The 19,749-nt window shown below is 27.3% G+C and overlaps 10 protein-coding genes across 10 annotated transcripts; 4 read left to right on the top strand and 6 right to left on the bottom strand.

The window, feature by feature from the left end:
- Positions 1–165: 165 nt before the first annotated feature.
- PNEG_00743 (hypothetical protein) lies at positions 166–3,846 on the top strand (the record flags this gene model as incomplete). The annotated part of the gene is made up of 9 exons (XM_007874453.1): positions 166–443; positions 488–2,362; positions 2,405–2,487; positions 2,539–2,686; positions 2,733–2,824; positions 2,867–3,083; positions 3,129–3,178; positions 3,220–3,499; positions 3,543–3,846. The coding sequence occupies 9 exons, from the start codon at positions 166–168 to the stop codon at positions 3,844–3,846; spliced, it is 3,327 nt and encodes a 1,108-aa protein (XP_007872644.1).
- Positions 3,847–3,911: 65 nt separating this feature from the next.
- PNEG_00742 (ribose 5-phosphate isomerase A) lies at positions 3,912–5,022 on the bottom strand (the record flags this gene model as incomplete). Its single annotated transcript, XM_007874452.1, has 3 exons — positions 3,912–4,201; positions 4,259–4,718; positions 4,763–5,022. The coding sequence occupies 3 exons, from the start codon at positions 5,020–5,022 to the stop codon at positions 4,172–4,174; spliced, it is 750 nt and encodes a 249-aa protein (XP_007872643.1). The 3' UTR covers positions 3,912–4,171.
- A 1,142-nt stretch (positions 5,023–6,164) lies between these two features.
- On the top strand, positions 6,165–8,681 carry PNEG_00741 (DNA repair protein (mre11); the record flags this gene model as incomplete). The annotated part of the gene is made up of 14 exons (XM_007874451.1): positions 6,165–6,323; positions 6,366–6,523; positions 6,567–6,657; positions 6,700–6,956; positions 7,005–7,190; positions 7,230–7,491; positions 7,539–7,653; positions 7,708–7,894; positions 7,938–8,016; positions 8,059–8,106; positions 8,148–8,309; positions 8,357–8,403; positions 8,449–8,563; positions 8,607–8,681. The coding sequence occupies 14 exons, from the start codon at positions 6,165–6,167 to the stop codon at positions 8,679–8,681; spliced, it is 1,941 nt and encodes a 646-aa protein (XP_007872642.1).
- A 228-nt stretch (positions 8,682–8,909) lies between these two features.
- Positions 8,910–10,233, bottom strand: PNEG_00740 (hypothetical protein). Its single transcript, XM_007874450.1, has 6 exons — positions 10,113–10,233; positions 10,043–10,071; positions 9,743–9,992; positions 9,502–9,692; positions 9,377–9,456; positions 8,910–9,333 (listed from the first exon to the last, which is right to left on the bottom strand). The coding sequence occupies exons 1-6, from the start codon at positions 10,162–10,164 to the stop codon at positions 9,204–9,206; spliced, it is 732 nt and encodes a 243-aa protein (XP_007872641.1). The 5' UTR covers positions 10,165–10,233; the 3' UTR covers positions 8,910–9,203.
- A 94-nt stretch (positions 10,234–10,327) lies between these two features.
- On the bottom strand, positions 10,328–11,678 carry PNEG_00739 (hypothetical protein; the record flags this gene model as incomplete). The annotated part of the gene is made up of 4 exons (XM_007874449.1): positions 10,328–11,005; positions 11,050–11,287; positions 11,332–11,447; positions 11,496–11,678. The coding sequence occupies 4 exons, from the start codon at positions 11,676–11,678 to the stop codon at positions 10,328–10,330; spliced, it is 1,215 nt and encodes a 404-aa protein (XP_007872640.1).
- Positions 11,679–11,720: 42 nt separating this feature from the next.
- On the top strand, positions 11,721–12,888 carry PNEG_00738 (hypothetical protein; the record flags this gene model as incomplete). Its single annotated transcript, XM_007874448.1, has 5 exons — positions 11,721–11,813; positions 11,856–11,939; positions 11,977–12,077; positions 12,124–12,540; positions 12,585–12,888. The coding sequence occupies 5 exons, from the start codon at positions 11,721–11,723 to the stop codon at positions 12,886–12,888; spliced, it is 999 nt and encodes a 332-aa protein (XP_007872639.1).
- A 171-nt stretch (positions 12,889–13,059) lies between these two features.
- PNEG_00737 (serine/threonine-protein phosphatase ppe1) lies at positions 13,060–14,249 on the bottom strand (the record flags this gene model as incomplete). The annotated part of the gene is made up of 8 exons (XM_007874447.1): positions 13,060–13,203; positions 13,249–13,314; positions 13,358–13,425; positions 13,471–13,692; positions 13,744–13,817; positions 13,863–13,930; positions 13,981–14,051; positions 14,093–14,249. The coding sequence occupies 8 exons, from the start codon at positions 14,247–14,249 to the stop codon at positions 13,060–13,062; spliced, it is 870 nt and encodes a 289-aa protein (XP_007872638.1).
- Positions 14,250–14,462: 213 nt separating this feature from the next.
- Positions 14,463–15,094, bottom strand: PNEG_00736 (hypothetical protein; the record flags this gene model as incomplete). Its single annotated transcript, XM_007874446.1, has 4 exons — positions 14,463–14,555; positions 14,607–14,760; positions 14,801–14,865; positions 14,909–15,094. 4 exons carry the CDS (start codon positions 15,092–15,094, stop codon positions 14,463–14,465), a joined length of 498 nt encoding a protein of 165 aa, XP_007872637.1.
- A 586-nt stretch (positions 15,095–15,680) lies between these two features.
- PNEG_00735 (hypothetical protein) lies at positions 15,681–18,082 on the top strand (the record flags this gene model as incomplete). Its single annotated transcript, XM_007874445.1, has 4 exons — positions 15,681–16,075; positions 16,120–16,186; positions 16,233–17,902; positions 17,947–18,082. The coding sequence occupies 4 exons, from the start codon at positions 15,681–15,683 to the stop codon at positions 18,080–18,082; spliced, it is 2,268 nt and encodes a 755-aa protein (XP_007872636.1).
- Positions 18,083–18,562: 480 nt separating this feature from the next.
- On the bottom strand, positions 18,563–19,304 carry PNEG_00734 (ribosomal protein L24). The gene is made up of 5 exons (XM_007874444.1): positions 19,272–19,304; positions 19,079–19,110; positions 18,950–19,030; positions 18,853–18,905; positions 18,563–18,809 (listed from the first exon to the last, which is right to left on the bottom strand). Exons 1-5 carry the CDS (start codon positions 19,285–19,287, stop codon positions 18,614–18,616), a joined length of 378 nt encoding a protein of 125 aa, XP_007872635.1. The 5' UTR covers positions 19,288–19,304; the 3' UTR covers positions 18,563–18,613.
- Positions 19,305–19,749: the final 445 nt, after the last annotated feature.

The raw sequence follows: 19,749 nt of genomic DNA, 5'->3' as shown, positions 1-19,749 counted from the left end.
TTTATAGCTAAGAAATTAATAAATCATATGATTTTTTATGAGGTTATTTTAATATCGAATTGTGTATATCGATCGGTGGTTACTATGGAAACGTCAATGATAAACAGGTTTTTAACCTGCCTCGACAGGTTAGTAGAGAATAGAAAAAAAACAAGATATTAAGGGATGGCAAATGCCCCTGTTTTAGAGTCTAATAATACGTTTTTTAATGTTGAAAGAGGGGATGAGTCAATAGAATGGGTAACACCGTCTTCTGGAGGGACTTTACCAACGGTTCAGAGTCTTAATTATGAAGACACAGTGAGGATCTTGACAGAGAGAGATCCATCATTAATTGTTAATGAAATGTTACCAGAATGGAAGAAAGAGAATGCAAATATGATGAAAGATATGTTTAATGATATTTTAAGTGCTAAATCGTCAGTAAATAAGATTGATGAGAAGTATTAATGATATTTTTTAAAATATAAAATTTATGTTTTTTAAGTTTTAAGAGTTCATGTAAGAAAGAAGAAGAAAGAGGATCAGTTTTTGAGTTCTGGGATATTAAAAATTTGAATAAAAAGAATTATAAAACGGTTAATTTTTCATCAAAAGATTCGTCTGATTCATTACATAAGTTGAATGCCTTTACTTGTAAAAATAAAGAATCAGTTGGATTGAAAGTAGATAATAGTGTTTTGGCATCTAATGTTTTTGAAAATGATTTAAAGTCATTTCAAAAAGAGTCTCAAGATCGTGAAACGAATAATCAGTTTGCATTTAATTGTAATCTTGAAGATAAAAAAAATGAAATTGAGTCATCTATTTATGAGAATAATAAGAGCAAAAATATGATGCCAGTGACGAAGTCGCCTTTAAAATTATTTCATGATAATTTTGATACATTTACGAATAATAAACTTGCTGCAGCAGTTTTTGAATTAGCAAATCAGGAAACGGATGAAGATGCAAAAACATCTTCTAGTGGTCCTGAAAGAAAAAGAGCTCGAATATGTCATGAACGAACAAATAGTATAACAACTCAAAATTTCTTTAATGAAGCGCAAGAAGTTATGGAACGTATAAGGAATAGGCGTAATCCTGTTGAGAAATCTATTCTTGAGAGTGTTCGTGAAGAAGAAATTGCATATGATTCTAAAAATACAGCTTTGAATGTTCAAAAAGAAAGGGACCCTTCCTTGAAATCTAAAAGAAGTAGCATGAACTCATGTGCTGCTGTTACAAATGAGACACCTACTCGTTCTATGTTTAGTGATTGGTCTTCTGAGCATACAAGTTCTAAAAATACACTTATTTCTCTTTCTGATTCAGTAAAGTGTCATAAAGAAATGGAAGATTTGAATACTATGGAAAGTACAAAACATCAACAAGGAGAAAAAGAAGAGGCTCTTAATTATGCAAAACAAACATGGGGTAAGGAGCCAACAATTTTTCAGAAAACAAAGATTTCTAAGCCTACGTCTTTTGTAAATAAAGAATCTAATGCCAATCGGCTAAATCATAAGCTATTCTCATCTGAAAATTTAAAAGTTATAACTCCACAGGATGTTTCCCAATTTCTAAGTGACAAAATTGGTTCAATGACTTTAGACAAAACAAAAAATACTTGGGTGCAGGATTATCATGATAAAACTGAAGATGTATTTGAAGGAATACAAGATTTTCCGGTATCTCCAGAGTCTTTAGATGAAATACACAAGAAAGATCCTAATATTTTCAAAGATGACGCGCAGAATATTAATGAGAAGCCTAAGGTCTCTTTTACAAAAGAAATATATATTAAAAAATTAGAAGATAAAATGAAAGAATCTTTGAAAAAAAAAGTAGATAAAAATATTCCAGAGACTTCTACTTATCCAAAGAATATAAATTTTAATCAAGAATCAGTGGAAGATTCCTCAAATGAAATAATTGCTGATGATAACTTAATTGGTGTTAATCTTGATTCAGAAGTTGCTGAGAATCATTCTTCAAAATCATTTATGAAAGGGATAAAGCCAGTTTTACAACCATCAATAGATGAAAAATCTCTAATAAATGAAAATTCTGTTGATATATATAAAGATTTATCGGATAGCAAGTTTTTAGGAGACCATCCAGATTTATCTAGTACGACACTCAATTGTAGTTTTTCTATGGCAATACAGAATTTAGTTGTTGTTTTGACTGATATTGAGCCTTATGAACCATTTTGGGAGAAATTTCAACATTTAAATCTTTCTAATAAAAATATAGAATCTTTGATAGGATTGTCCGATTTTTGTCCTAAATTAAATAATCTGGATGTTAGTTATAATAAGCTTACATTTTTGACTGGATGTCCTAAAACTATACGGAATATGAATCTGCAAAATAATAAGTATGTTTCCTTATCTGTAATAGTAGTTTTTGACATTGATAGTTTATCATCTCTTACAGGATTCTCTCATTTGATAAATATCCAGTATTTGAATCTCTCTAATAATCAAATTCAAAGCCTTAAAGGTTTGTATTTTTTAAAAAAAAAAAAGCATATAAAATATTAAGATAAATTAGGCTTGAATGTATTAGTTCATCTTCGGCAATTAGATGTTTCAAATAATAAAATTTCTAGTTTAGATGGAATAGAAAAATTAGATGGTCTTTTGGATCTCTCTCTTTCTCACAATTTACTTTGTGACATAGATCTATCTGATTGTGATCTGTAAGACTGCTTATTAATTAGTAGCTTCATATTAAGAACTATTTAGTCCTAAATTGGAACAATTGAATCTTTGCTGCAATAAGATAAAACGATTTAAAGGTGTAGATAATTTACAGAATTTAACTATTTTGAATTTAGGTATTTGAGGTATTAATATTTTTTTCAATTTAATACAGATAGATAAAAATAGTCTTTCTTCTTTTTATGCTGAGAAAAAAATGTTAAGACTTCGTGTTTTGAAACTTTCTAAGAATTTTTTAAAAAAGTTTGATCCTAAAAATTTCCCAAATCTTCGAATATTATCTTTAGATAACAATAGTCTTCAAGATATCAATGAGATTAGAAGTCTTGGAAAATTGGAAAAATTATCAATAAGAAATCAGAAATTAAGCAAATTGTAAGTAGCATTTTTTTTGGAAAAGGTTTAAATTTTGATTTCTAGAAATCTTGAATTAAATTCATTGATGAATATCAAGAAAATTTGTATATCGTGTAGGTATCTTTTTATATATTAAGTTCCCTAATATTTTAAGTGAATCCTATTTGTTCATTAAATTTTTCTTCTCGACTTTTAACTTTACAATATTTAGAACTAGTAAATGTTCAAATGACAGCTCTTCCTCAATCATTTGCCGAAATGGCTTTAAATATTCGTATGCTTAATCTTAGTCATAATCATTTAAAAGATATTGGTCCATTAAAAGGGATGCCTTTACTCAAGCGATTGTTTATTAATGGAAATCAAATTTCTAAAATAACTGATGTTATTGAAGTATTAAGTTCTTTGAAAGCTTTACGTGATTTTGATATGAGGTATATCTTATCATTTAACAATTCTTTATTTGATGTAATATAGATTAAATCCATGTGTTATAAATTTATATCCCCCATTTTTTTCATTAGATCCGAATAATTCATCAATTTTTTTTGGCCTTCAAATGAAATTATACGATAATACTTGGGTTGAAAAAGATAAAGAATTCGTGAAAACCCTTCCTAAAAAGATACAGCTCAGGCGTAAATTATATCAAGATTTAATTCTTTCATCTTGTCCTCCTTTAAAATGGCTCAATGGGAAAAATATTACAGAGATACATATAAAAAATGCAATCAAGTTCGTTAGTTATATTTCATTCGATACAAATTCTAAAAATAAATAAACCGAACTATAGATAATTCGGATTCACTGTCTAATATTAATGTAAAAATATTTTTTTGATTTCGAGTTTTATAGATATTACTTAGTGATTTAGATATATGTAATAATACATTCACAATAACTGTGTGTGTTTTCAGTCTTTAATACAAATATTGAAAACACTAGTTTTGTATATTTTTTTTTATTAAACATAGTATATCTAATTGATTTAATATACTCTCTAGTTGGATATTCTCGATCCCATTTTTGTGAATCCACTATTTAAGTTTGATTTGTTATATATTTAATATATATAAGGAATTTAATAATTGTATGCTTATAAATAATTAGCTTTTGTATCCTTTATAATAAGAAATCTGAAATGATAAAGAAAAAATATTAAAAAAATCATATGAAAAAGGGAAATAACGTACAACTGTTTTATCTTCGTTTCCAAAATAAACAACATCTGCTATATTTACAAAAAGACCTACTTCAACCACACCAATTATCATTTTTATGTTTTTCTCTAGTATCTCTGGATCTTTAATTCTGCCAAAAGGTGCATCAATAATAAAATTCCCATGATCTGTTATCATGGGACCCGCTTTATATCTACTAGAAAGACGCAATCTTGGCTTTGAAGAACCCAAACGTATAAGATTATTCATAACTCTAGAACAAGCAACAGGGATAACTTCAACAGGAACTCCCTGATGCCATTTCTCGCCTAAAATATGTGATTTTTTACGATAATCCGCAATAATAACTTTCTTTTTAGCACTCGATGCTACTAATTTTTCTTGGAAAAGGCAAGCACCTCCTCCTTTAATACAATTTAAATTTTCGTCTACTTCATCTGCTCCATCAAAAACAATATCTACTGTTGAATATCTATAAAATATGACTAACCCGGCTTTATTTTACAAACAACATACGCATCAACGTCTCCTAAATACAACCCAAAATCTAAAATTAACTGTCTACTTTGGAACCCCGTAGGAATAAATATTATATCTTTTACATCTTTTTGAGCAATTCGTTCAATGGCATATGCAACTGTTGTTCCACTACCGATACCAATTACCTTCATTTCTTCAGAAAAGCACTCGTCTACTGCTTTATAAGCTGCATGTCGTTTTGCTTCTTCAATTTCTGATTTAAATGATTTTTCCCATATATTTTTATATTCTGACATTTTTTAAAAAATAAATTATTTTATTTTTTATAATTTAAAGTCATTAATAATCATGTTATTTAACTGCGTTTTTAAAGTTTCTTCTGTATATTTTTTAATATCTTTTTATTAAGTTTTTTAAAATATTTTTTCAATAAGTTAAACTTTCGATATCATTACTTTATAGAAATCCTAATATAAAAGATCATCTTAATATTATATCCATATTATTTGTTAGACATAGATAGCTATTGAAATATATATAATAATAATATCTGTTTAATTATTCAAAAACTAGTTTAATTGATTATTTTATGTTATAGTAATTGTTAATGAATATTCTCTTATTTTATGATAATAATTAGATGTTTAAGAATAATTTATTTGTATTTGAAAACTTGTAGAATATAAGCTGTTTGTAGTGATTTTGAGTCGATATTTTTATTGATTTATTGATTTTTGTCATAAATATTATTTTCTAAAGTATAAATTATAGCTCTTGGCACTTTTTTAATAGATTTTATGAATTTTTCGTATAAATATGTTATTATAAGATTTGTATTATTTTTGTTTGCTGTAAATTTTTATATAAAATAAATTGTTTCCCAAATTGTTTTTTGGAATTGTTCTTATTATATATTTTTCTTTTAATTTAGTGTTCTAATATTTATATAGTCATCACATTTGTATTTTTTAATTATTATATTTATAACCTTTTTTTAAAAAAAAGGAACTTAATATACCATATCATAATACCTTTTTCTTTCTTTTTGTTAATATCTTTTGTTTTAAATAATTTATCTTATGTTTAATAATATATTTTGTTCGTATTTACTGTAATAATTCTTTTCTTAAAAAAAATATAATATTTGAAACTGTCTCCTCAATATAAATAATCATTCAATTCATTGTTTTTTCATATATTTATGTTTATATATATTTCATTTTTTTTACAATATAAAATATTCTTTTAAATTATGAAAAATGGCTATTTTTTTAAAAAGAACACTTCTCATTCCACTTTTATTTCTATTCGTTTATCATTATCATTTCCTGTATTTCTTCTATATTTCCTAAATTCTATATATTTTTATTGAAGCAGACGCTTGATCACGACAAAATCCTCTTTAAAGAGGATTAATTGAATTAGACAGGTTTAAGAAATGAATTGCTTAAAAAATGGTGAATCATGTACTTCATCAACAATCAGAATTCTAATTTCTACCGACAATCATGTTGGTTTTCTTGAAAAAGACCCCATTCGAGGCAACGATTCGTATATTGCTTTTGAAGAAGTAATGACACAGGCGCGGTTAAATGATGTAAAAGGGATAATGATAGGTTTTTTGTTAACATATGAATAGGTAGATATGGTTATTTTATGTGGAGATCTTTTTCATGAAAATAAACCGTCTCGTAAAGCTATGTATCAAGTGATGCGAACGTTACGTTTAAATTGTTTTGGAGAAAAGCCATTTGAGTTAGAAATTCTTAGTGATCAGTCTTTAATGTCTAAAGATGTGTATGATTTTAATGGGTGTTTTTTTTGTTTATAAATGTTCTAGGTTATTTTGTCATGTAAATGTGGAAGATCCAGAGATAAATGTAGCAATTCCAGTTTTTTCAATTCATGGTAATCATGATGATCCTTCTGGTGTAATTTTCTTTTATTTTTGGGTTCAATTTAATATTTTTAAGGAAGATCGACTTTGTGCTCTGGATATTTTACAAATTTCAGGATTAATCAATTATTTTGGTCGAGTTCCTGAAAATGACAATATTATACTTCGACCTATTCTTTTAAGAAAAGGAAATACGAAATTAGCATTATATGGATTATCTAATGTAAGAGATGAACGACTTTATCGTTCATTTAAACAAGGGAACGTTCGGTTCATGAGACCAGATGTTGAGCAGAATACATGGTTTAATTTGATTGCGGTTCATCAAAATCAGTATGATGCATTATTTTTGAAACATGGATGAATTGATTATTGAATTAGCACATCACATACAGAAACGGGCTATTTACCAGAAAATTTTATTCCTGATTTTTTTGATTTGGTATTATGGGGACATGAACATGAATGCGCAATTGATCCAATATATAATCCTCAGCAAAATTTTTATGTGATTCAGCCAGGATCATCAATAGCTACCAGTCTTTGTTATGGAGAGGCCGTTTCAAAGTGAGTTTTCTTTTACAATGAAGTAATAAAATATTTTAGACATATTGCGATTCTTTCGGTCACTGAACGGTCATTTACTTTAGAAAAGATAAGACTTAAAAGTGTTCGACCATTCGTTATGAAAGACATAAGTTTATGTGAAAATAAAGTTATTCAGCCTAATATAAATAATAAAAGCATGGTTACCACGTTTCTAATGGAAAAAATTCAAGAAGCAATCGAAGAAGCGTTAAATGAATGGAAATCATTTCAAGAACCATATGATATTAAAGAACCACCGTTACCTTTAATACGTTTAAAGGTCTTCTAAAATATATTATTAAGATTTTGCATTTATAAAAAAAATAGGTAGAATATTCTTTGGAATATCAGGTAGAAAATCCTCAAAGATTTTCGAATCGGTTTGTTGGGAAAGTTGCAAATCCTAATGATGTTATTAAATTTTATATGAAGAAAAATACACGTAGAAAAATATTTTAACAATTATCATACGACTTTATTATGTTAATATTGATAGGAAATAAAGGGAACAGAATACTGCATTCTGATGTAGAAATGTCAAATGTAAAATTAGAAAACATAAAAGTTGAAGATTTAGTGAAAGAGTTTCTTAATGTTCAAAGTTTGATTTGTTTACCAGAACATGAACTTGGAGAGGCTGTTACAAGATTTATCGAAAAGGATGACCGAGAAGCACTTAAATGGTTTGTATTTTTGTTTATTTTTATAAAAATTAAATATCATTAGTTTTGTTACTACACATCTTGACAGTCAGGTTAAACTTTTGACTAAAAATCAAGTTACAGAAGAGAATTTAGAAGCAGAAGTAAGAAATTATCTTTAATGATATTTTTTTAAATATATAAAGTTAATAAAACAAAAACAATTGTATGAGGAAAGAGCCAGATTGCAACACGTAATTTATAAAATTGTGTTATATTGTTTAATTTTATTTAGAAAGAAGACGAAAATAAAAATAAAATAACTAATAGTTTTGAAAGTTTAAATAATAAATCATTTTTAGGAAACGATTGCCATGAAAATATAAATATTGAACAAGATTCGGTTTTTGAATCTAATAATTTATATAAAAATATATCTGGAATAGTTAAAGAAAATGTTTGTATATGATTTTCTCATATAAAATTAATAATAAAAATTTATAGGATTTTATAGATGATAAAAATTCTGCTTCGGGGTATGATGATATAATGTATTTGCATAAAGATTTGTTTATTGAAATTTAATATAATATTAGCGTTCCAAATGTACAAAATATTCAATTAAAAGTATATAATATTGATAAAAATTATTCTACTCGAAATTTGAATCATGGAAAATGGAAACCTCAGAGCGCTATATATATAGAAGATGTATATTTTGGATATCATTTATTTATTAACTGACTTCTTTTAGGATATTGATGATTCTTCAGATGATGAATTTGTTCCAAGATTTGGTTTTAAAAAACCAAGATTGATACAAAAATAAATATACAGCTATTTTTATATATTTTGCATGTATACAAACTATGTCAGGATGTATTTTTTATTATCATTTGTTAATTGCATATTATTATCGATGAATTAATATTTAATAGTTATGATCAATTTGTATTGTGTTTTATAATAGAACTGTTCAAAAATATGTTTAAAATATTAAGTGTTCATCATTTTTGAAATGTTATAAGGAATTTTAATGATTTAATTTCTTATTCATTTATATCTTCTAGATCATCTAAAGCTCTTCTAAATTCATTTAAATCCAATTCTTTGTCATCGTCATCTTCTTCTTCGTACATAGCAGGGTCATATTCGAACAATTCTCTTCCACTTAAACCAATAGTTCGTCCAGCTGTTAAATTGGCTTCTTTCTTTTTTCTGTTTTCTATTTCCTCTTGTTCTTTCTTTTTATCTCTCTTTCTCTTCCATTCTGTAAATGTTTCTAATGTTACTGGTGTTAAATTTGGTCCAAGTTTGTGTCTTTCTATTTCAATAAATTGTTCTAATGTAATCACGTCTTCTTCTTTATCTTTTTGCTTATTTTTGAAAACAAATCCAGGTGGAAGGCTATTATATATTTAAGTCTCAGGAAAAATATTAAAATAATAAACCTATGCTTATATTTACAATTATCTCCATCACTGAACTTTTGTTAGTTTTTTTCTATGTTTCATTTTTTCATACTTTGGACAAACCCAGAACCATCCATAAATACCCTTTTCTATTGCCTCTAAAAAGAATTTGCAAACAATATTCGTTGTTGTCTGTTTTTTATATTAAAAAATAGATAAGTTGTATTAGATATCAACCTTTGGATTTCCATGTTTACTTAAAACAACAGATTGAAGTTTTTCATCGTCCCATAAATCAATAGTATCATTCTTTTTATCTATAAGTGATTTGTTTTCATTCAAATGTATTAAACGAGAATCTGTATATATATCTTTTTTCTCTGATCTCTTTTCAACATCAAGATTATGACTAAATTTACACTTTTTCCCTAATTTTATGTATTATTAAACAAAAATTAATATAAAAGTCTTTTAAAACCTTTATCACAAAAACCTTGTTTAAAATATTGACAAAGAATACTTTTTGGATCCACACCAAACGGTACTTTCTGAGGTGGTTGCTTAAATAGCTCCGAAAGCTCCATCTTTCTAGACTCTTCTGCTATCTTTTTTTCTGTCTGCTCTTTTTTTTGCATCTCTTTTTCCTTTGTAATCTTGTTTTTTCCAATGTTTGCTGCTTGAGATTCTATTTGACGGATATGAGCCTGAATTTTGGACGATTTGTTTTTCTAAAATGATTATTTTATTAGAATATAACTTGTTCTACTTGTTAAGATACATTTTTGAGGCCAAAAGTTTTATCTTCCACTAAAAAAATCAGATCATTTTTTAAAAATATGCTTATTTACCAATTTTCTGAGGATTTTTTTTTACTGAAGGTGCTGTCTTTTTCTGAGGCATTGGAAATATTATTTAAAGACATAAAAAACTCTTAAGATAGTACTTTTATATATAAAATCTTTAGTTCTAGTTTTAATCAATTTTTTAGAGGTTCGAAGGATAAGTTTTATGATAAAAATATGTAGATAAATAAGAATTAAATACATGTTTTATATATAACAAACTATTTCTTTTCAGTAATTGAAGACTTAATATCTTTTAAAATTAGTTCTTGGAGTTCAAGATTATGAAGTTCATGATAAAGCGTTTTTTGAATTAATTTTAAGATGAAGTCTGATTCTTGATATAATATTTTATTAAGCCATAATGATTGTTTGGCCATATCCTTGATTTTAGGTATAAGTTTGGAAGAAAATTGTTTCCAAAAATATTGAATAGGTGGCTCACCGTTTAATTTTTCTAAAATATTAGAAATAATTGTGTCTTTATGTATCAAAAAGGTTTCCTTTAGAAAAGAAGGTATTGATTCTTCTAAAGCTTCATTTAAATAGTAAATATTTCTTGAAATATTTACTATATCTGACCATCCTTTTTCAATATTTGTTAATAAAATAGTTGTTGCTTTAGTAGGATCAGTTATAGATAACCGTTTTAATGTTAAATTAATTTCAATACTTTTACAAAAATACTCAACTGCATCTTCTATACTCTTGCTGTTATATTTTTTTAAATTAGAAATCAAAGCATCTTCATTAAGTAAAAAATAGGTCGATATAATAGAAACAAGTAAAATTTTTGATGTATATTTTTTTACAAAAAGAGCATCATATGCCATGGATTCTAGCTCTTCTGAAACAGATGTTACAAACGGAATATACTTTGTAATTATCAAAATATCCTTCTGAATAAATGTTAAGATATACTTTCAATATTCAAGGTTCAAACTAAATTTTGTAAAAGTATTTTCCATTCTTTAATTATCACTGCTATTCTAAGACAATCCTTCCATAATTCTACCTCATTTACATGCGATTTTATTTTTTGATATAAACTCTCTAGACGTTGTAATAAAATAATTGATTCTTGAACTTCTTCAAGTAATTGACTAGTCACATGATTATTTTTTAAGGAAACTAATAAGCATGATGCTGATTCATATTTAGATGTCCATTTTCTATCCATTCTGCACATTATAAGTCTGGTTTAGATTTTTTCTTCGTTTTTTACTCTTCAAATAACGTAACTAATGATTCTGTATATTTTTTTATCCATCCAATATTTTCATTTGAAGTTTCTTTTGTAAATTTTATATGATTTATAAGATCCTCATGGTTCTCTTTTAGCTGAAAATATCTCAATCTTATTTTTAAATTTCAAAAAAGAAAACAAACTTTTTCTTGAATTTGCTCCATGATTTCTTCTAAATCATACTGTACTTTTCTAAGGGGGACATCTATATCAATCATATTATCTGAGGGATTATGTGTCTCCTTAACAATAGTATTTGCATATTTATATACATCAAACATAGGCTGATCCAGTCTTTCATAGTTAATATATTTTTTCGAAGTCATCGTAACAGAAATTTGATAGATCGATCGTCAAAAAAATAAAAAATGAAAATATGGTTAGGTTTTTTAGAAAAGTTTTATAGCGAAGATGACTCGTATTTATGTGATCCGACAGTTAGTAAGATAGGAGGACGTCCGGTGAGTTTTTTTGCGGTCAAAAATGAGTTTAATATGGTTTAGATATGGATTAATTCGAAAGTGATTCCTAAATCTCAAGATTTACAGTGCGGAATCTGCAAAAAGATGATGAGACTTCTTCTACAAGTATTTCTCTTATTTTTTTTTTTTCTAAAATTTTGAGTTATATTGCCCTGAAATAGAAAGTCCTTTTAGCTATCATCGAGTGATATATGTCTTTGTGTGTGAAGATGGATCATGCCAAAGATCAGGATTTAGTAAATCGTATGAAATCTCAAAATGCATATATATATTTATTTATTTATCCGAGATTTAAAGTTATTCGTGTACAGAAAGACAATTCGAAAGATATAGATATAGAAACGAGTCATTTGTGTGTTGTATGTAATATATTAGGGACATACATTTGTTCGAAGTGTAAAACAACAAGATATTGTTCGAAACAACATCAAAAAATACATTGGGAACTTGCATTGCATAAAAATTATTGTGGAACATCGGAAGGATCAAAATGGCCTGTTTTGAAAAAAGCGTGGTGGAATGAAATGGAAATTATTTGTGAAGTAGAACCAGAGGAGACTTTGCCTATAGGAAATGAATTAATACAACATAAATATGGGCCAAATGCAATACCTGATAAGTTTGAAAAGTTTTCAGAAATTAAAGGTGACAAAACATTTTTTCAGTTTCAAAAACGGTTAGGGAGAGCACCAACACAAATATTACGGTAAGATTTGTAAATATTATGGCATGAAGTATTAATATTTGTAGATATATAAGAGCAGAATCGAATGATACAGAAGATAGTCCCATTCTATGGATAAGTTCAGAAGGACAGCTGAATAATTCAGAAATTGCTAAATGTCCATGTGGAGAGAAAAGAACCATTGAGTTTCAAATAATGCCTACGCTTCTTTCTTTTTTAAATATAGATTATTCAGAGAAATATTCTTTGGACTGGGGTGTTTTAAATGTGTATACTTGTGAGAAAAATTGTATGTTAGCAAATAATAATGTTTGCCAAGAACTTCTCTGGAGACAAGAAATTTCAAATGAGATTATTAGTGGAGTATAATGATCAATATATATAATTAGTAGGCATATCGTCGGGTTATATAGAAAAGGATATCAGATGTTTTTGGCTCATTCGTTTTTATCTATATAAAATATTCTGATCTTTGTCTCTTCGCCGGTATTTGTCTTTGATCATCGGGCAGTAATATGAATTAATATTAATTGAAAAAAATTATATAAACTTATCTGCACTGAAAATATTAAATCTGGGAACGAGTGATTCATCTATGACCATAATGCTTGCAACATTCCCGCATCTGTAGCAGTAATTAGGAGCAGACCAAACAGTTACAAGTGATTGATTTTTAAAATGATACTATATGTCATAGTTAATTTAAAATTTTAAATAAAATAAACCAACTTTAAATCCTTCTTGAACCAATTGATGTGCTCTTGCAATTAAATATAAATCATTCACATGATTAAACTGATTTATTTTAGTTTTTTTTTTTAAAAAAAAATATTCGTACTTCAGATGTTACTTTATCTCCAAATAACCAACCTGCACCACGAGGAGAAACAGCCCAAGTTTCTACTTCTATAAACATAAGTATTTTGTCATGATTATGTGAAGTAAGTATACCGTCTGGATCAGACCACATTAAATCACAAAATGCACCTTCATGTGGGATCTCTTGAGCTCTTGTAACAATTCTAATTTGATCTAAGGTTCTTGTTTCTGGACTTAATCCTCCATGAACACAAAGAATTTTTCCATCTATAATAGCTGCAATTGCTAAAAAATCGAAAACCCTACAACAATATTTCCATACATTTGCATTTCCATATTTTGTTTGACATTCGTCTATGAAATAATAGAACAATAAATACTATAAAAAAAGTGGATAATTTATACCATAAAATCCATATACTTGTGTTATCTGTCTACTTTCATGATTTCCTCTTAATAATGTGATTTTATTAGGATAACTAGGAAATTAAATTGAATTTAACGAGATTTGCTCCTTAAAATACCTCGCTTTAAAACACATCAAAAGCGTAAATGTTTCTAGACTAAAATATCCCCGATCCACAAAATCTCCCTTGTTCAAATATAAATTTCTTAATAAATCTCTTTTTTTAATATTTTTACCATAAATATATACTTTGTATTTGGAATCTGTCCTCCTACTCTAAAAAGTTCCAATAAATCATAGAATTGTCCTTTTCATAAGCTTTAATACTTAAATATAAATTCTATCTACCATGTATATCTCCACAGATTGTTACTGGAGTTGAAATCGGTTGAATATTTGATTCTTCCATTAACAACTCCTTGACTATTTCGCATAGTTTCTTCATATCTGTTTCTGGCAAATATTGACATTTCTTTGCCATCTCCAACCATTTCCCAATACTCATTTGTCTTTTATTATAACTTTTTTTTAAAAAAAAAGGGCTATTCTTTCTATTTATATTTTTTAGAGGTTCTCAAGTCTGGAAAGAATTAATGGGTGATAAAGAAAAAAATATATAAAAATGGACTAAAAGAAAGTGTTATGATTCAATAGAATATTGCAAGATAAAATATTAAGGTTTTATAGTGATTAATAATTTTTTTTTAAAAAAATAAAATCATCTATAAAAATCAGGTTGTTTCATATTTATTCCATATTCATGAAGTGCTGCACTTAAATCTTCCATTGTTAGTACAGTTTTTCCTTTTTCCTAAAAATATAAATATCTGTTTTTTTTTTTAATTTAAACAAAATTTTATACCTTTCCATAGCGATTTCTAATACTTCCTGTATATCCTGTTTGATTTGATAGAACAGCACTCATCATAGATGATGATCTAATACATGAATATTGATATGCATCTTGTGCAATATCAGCAATAAATTTTTGTGCTGCTAATGCAAGTAATCGCTTACTTTTTATATTAGATGGATAAATCATTCAATTTTACATACATTCGAATATCATCACATTCAAACCCTGCTATACTTAAATAATAATCCGTTACCGCATCCGGAATCTATCACATTCTTAATTCTATATTATAAACATTCAATATTCACAATCGGTGCATAATCATCCATCATATTAAGGAACTCTCTTAATGTACGGTCTTTTTGTTTTCTGTATGAAGCTGGTATTTCTGTTGATTCTTCCATTTTTTCTGAAACATTTTCTGTATTTACATCCTCCATCTTTATTTCATCATTTCCTGTCTTTTCTTCCTGTATTTCCTTCTCATCTGACATCTTTTGAGTCTTTAAAATATAAAATTAAACAATTTTTATGTATTTATAAATTATCTGCTGAGATTGGTTGTCTAGACAACCTTTGCCAGAGCAACTGTCGTCTTGGCAATTCTTTAAAAGATCTATAATTATATCTTTAAAATACACATGATTTCCTTAATAAATACTTTCTTTAAATGCCAAGAAGTCCTATTAACGTGTTTATTTTGGATATCTTTTTTTTCTGTATTTTTAGTATACTTGATAGAGACTCCGATATCTTGACGAGCTGTGTATAACTTAAGGTTGAGAAGGAAAAAAAAAAGCAGATTAAAGGTTGGTTAAAAGATATAGAAATTTAATAAGATATACTGATTTATAATAAAGGTTTATAAAACTTTAATATATAGTAGTTAGAGTGTCTAATTATTTGAGACTCATGTGTAAAAAGGAGTTTTTATATAAAATTAAGAGTGTTGTATTTTGATAGATAAAGAAAAAAGGTTATATTTAAAGGAATAAACATTTTTTGTTGTTATTTGAATACGGTTGAAGTTTGAAAGAGTGAAAAACGTTTAAAGTGTAAAAATTAGATTATTGTTATTAAATGAATGATATGTCTTGTGTGGCTTCAGGAGCTTCTTTAATAACAGATGAATCTTTTAAAGTAATGAACACTATACATGTTCCTAGAAGATCAGAAGACTTAACTGTTATTGAGGAAGTTCAAGAAAAAAATGAAGAAATCAATTTAGAAAAAAGAGAAAAAAAGACAAACAAAGCGCCTGAATTTCAGGAATCCGAGGATATTAAGGTAGATTCTGAGTTAGCAATAGATCTTACGGTTTCTCCTGTTCCTTCTGGATTTTCTTTAGATGATGTTTTGATGACACCCTGTATTGATGATTATAGCAGTACAAGTGATGATTCAGATGATGTGTTGGAGACACATAGTTTTTCTGATTACCAGCTTGAATATTCGCCTGGCTTTGTCGAGTTGAAGTATGTTTTTCATCTACTTTTTGCTTTTGAATTGATTTTTTTAGACCTTATAAACATCAAGTAGGTGGACATCATACATTGTTTCGGTTTTCAAAACGAGCAGTGTGTAAAGTATTTCTTCTTTTTTTGCTTATATATGCTAATTATATAATCGTAGCCTCTTGTGAAGCGTGAAAATGAATTTTATGAAGCAGTAGAGCATTTACACCAGGATTTACTTGCATTTATGCCTAGGTATATGGGTGTGTTGAATGTAACGTATAAAGATAATTTACATATGGTTTCTCTTGATAAAAATACCTTTCAAACTTCTAAGATGGAAGAGCCGAGTCATGAACAGCTTCAAAAAGAACACACATCTGCTTGTATACATGCAGTAACATCTCTGCCTAAGGTCTCACTTGAGCAAAACATGCATATGTTATCGGCATCGATACAGCAAAATAAAACATCCTCTTATCCTATTTCGAGCCATGTGGAAGGCGAGGAGGGCTTTAGACCACGTTTTCCAACATGGGGAGCAACTATGATTCATCAAAACCTTCAAGAACAAGTTTTACGTGAAGTATTTTCTCCGCGTGAATATAGACAAAACAAAAGTACTCATAGACATCGTATTATTCGACAAAGGACACAAGTTAGGCATAGAGACGATTCGTTTGAGCAAAGGAATTTGTCAGATTCTTTAACACCAAATACTCTTTATGATACAGGACCTATCTCTTCTTTAGATTTTGATGAAAAGTATGCATATTTATCAAAAAGACGGCATTCTAGTGGAAATTTATATGAGGAAAAAGATCCGAAGGGTATGAAGGGCCTTGAAGGTTACTCTCTTGATCATTCTCCACAACTCATTCAATCTCCGGTTATGGATACTAATAGTATCAATATAGAAACAGGGGATCAGACAACTTCTCTTCAATCTTCTAGTAATGATATTTTTTCTATGGTTGATTTAAGCGAATCTTTATTATCTAAAAATGATTCTTTAAAAAATGTAAATTCATCTTGTGATATTCACAAAAATGTTTCATCTTATACAGATGTTGGATTTAACTGGGCACAACGTTGTTATGAATTAGAGTGTGCTAAGCGATTGAAAAAACTACAAAGCCAACAAACAATTTCTGTTACGCCTTTACCGGGGGATTCCGTACATGATACGTTAAATGATTCTGCACGAATCGAAAGATTTATTTTGATAGAGGATCTTACATCTGGGATGAAGCGTCCATGCGTTTTGGATTTAAAAATGGGTACTCGCCAATATGGTGTAGATGCAAGTGAAAAAAAGCGTGTATCTCAAACTAAAAAATGTGCAATGACAACTTCCCGTCAACTAGGTGTGAGGATTTGTGGAATGCAAGTCTGGAACCGAAAAACTAACGCATATTTGTTTCAAGATAAATATTACGGTCGTAATCTTAAGGCAGAAGTAGATTTTCAAGCTACTTTAACGAGATTTTTGCATGATGGTAGAACACAAGAAGAAGGAGGTGGTGTTTTTTATGACAAAATTCCAATAGTATTGAATAAACTTGTAAAATTAGAAAAAATAATTCGAACACTTAAAGGTTATCGTTTTTATGCAAGTAGTTTATTGCTTTTATATGATGGTGGATATTATGAAAGTGATGAAGAGCATTTTACAAATATAAAAAAAGAGCCTGATTTTGACATCGATATTAAAATTGTTGATTTCTCTAATTGTATAATACAAGAGAATCATTTTTCTAGTGAAATTATCTTCCCACCAAAACATCCTAATACATGTGATTATGGCTATATAAAGGGTTTGCGAACTTTAAGGGTGTATTTGCAAAAGTATTTTGATAATTGTTTATCTATTTTAATTAATTATTTTTTAGGATATGGGAAGAGGCTTCAGAAAAATGTTTTATTCAATGTCATGGAAATGATCTTTCTTATTTGAATACAGAGCACATAGAAATTGATCGAGAGAAAAAAAAGAATACTACTGATGAAAGTGATGTATCAACATAATAATTATATTAAGGCTTTGTATTGCTAAAATACTTAATATGTTTATAAAGCATAGATGTTTATTGTGTGTTGTTGCACGATAATATTATATGTAATGCACTTTAGATATTGAACATGTTCATATTCAAAATACTATTTCATTATTAGTTTTAAATGAATGTTTACTATTAAAAGTTTATAACTAATAGTTTAGAGTTATCATTAGCTTTGTTGAATTAGAATATATTTAGTTTTAATTAGTTCTTAAACTTCAGTATTATTCTAGATTTTTGTTTTAGTTAATATATGTAGATCTTAATCAAAAGCTTTGTTTTATTAGATTATTATACCAAAATAAAGTTTCTGCTAAGATCTAATAGTATATAAATACTATGTTTATATTTGCGAAACGTTTATGACCAATGGTGTAGAAACATTATTCATGATCAAGATAATTTCGCAATAGTCATACATGGACAATGAACAAAAATATAAAGGCAATATAAATAGTATTATAATACAAAATTTATAAATAATTTTTCTAAAAAAAAGTTATTTATTTCCGCTCTTTCTTAAAATAAGCTTTTCTCTATCTTTGTCCATTTTCAACTTTGTAATGACTACTTTGCTTGTATTAATACCAATTGGTACTGTAGCTCCATTTGCTTTTTCTTTAACAACCCTCTCAATATGTATAACATATTTCTTTCTATAAACTTGAATAACTTTCCCCTCACGTCCTTTATGGCTAAAATATAAACTTTAATGAAAAAATATTCAATATATTTTACCTTCCACGAGCAACTAAAACTTCGTCATTGATTCGAATAGGTAGTGCTTTAACCTTTTAAAAAGTTAATACATAATATTTCCTTATAGTCCTAATACCTTGTACTTCTCTCTCAATTCTTTTGAGAGAGGAGAAGACATAATAATTCTACGCTTAGAAGATGGAGCTGTAAAATATGCCTACATAGTCAAAAAACACCATTTAAACGTCAGAAAAAAAAATAATACCTTCCTCTGCTTCCTTCTAGACGATGTAACATCTAGATATCATTTGTTAGTGTTGTTTCATACCAAAAAATATGTAGAAAAAAATCATTTTATTTTTATTAAATTATTTATTAAAGCTATCTCTTAAAAATGATCAAAATCCTCTTATAACGCTTTTTTCTACTTGTATTTATTGTGAAATAAGAAATCTTACTTGGTGAAAACTTCATGACGTTGGTTTATTTTTTTGAGAGGTTAGAAATTGTTAATCTTAAAATCTTAAGTCACGATCTAATATTGAACCCTAAAATAAGATAGGGCTTTTATCAGCTTTTTATGATTCAACGTTTAAAAAATAAATGAAAAGTATAAGGGTTATAGATATATTTTTAGAAATGACCATATTGAAATAATAGTTATGATATATTTAAAATAGTTTAGTTATATGAAGTTTAATTTTTATTATTTTTGTGGAATTTGTAGCTTATGGAATGTTTGAAGAGAAAATGATTTGTAGATTAAGAAAATATTATGTAAATTTTTAATGGTATGTCTTATAAAATGTCTTATAAAGTCTATTTTGTTTTTATAGTTGAATTCGAATCTTAAATTTTTTTTAAAGTTTGAATTGTTGAAATTAAGATTAATTTAATAAAATAATTGAAGTTATTTTTAAAATTGCTTAGTTTTTA

Source organism: Pneumocystis murina, assembly GCF_000349005.2.
Source record: "Pneumocystis murina B123 chromosome Unknown supercont1.2, whole genome shotgun sequence".
Classification (NCBI taxonomy): domain Eukaryota; kingdom Fungi; phylum Ascomycota; class Pneumocystomycetes; order Pneumocystales; family Pneumocystaceae; genus Pneumocystis; species Pneumocystis murina.
Note: the sequence above shows the minus strand (reverse complement) of the source record. Positions and strands in the feature narration are given on the sequence as shown.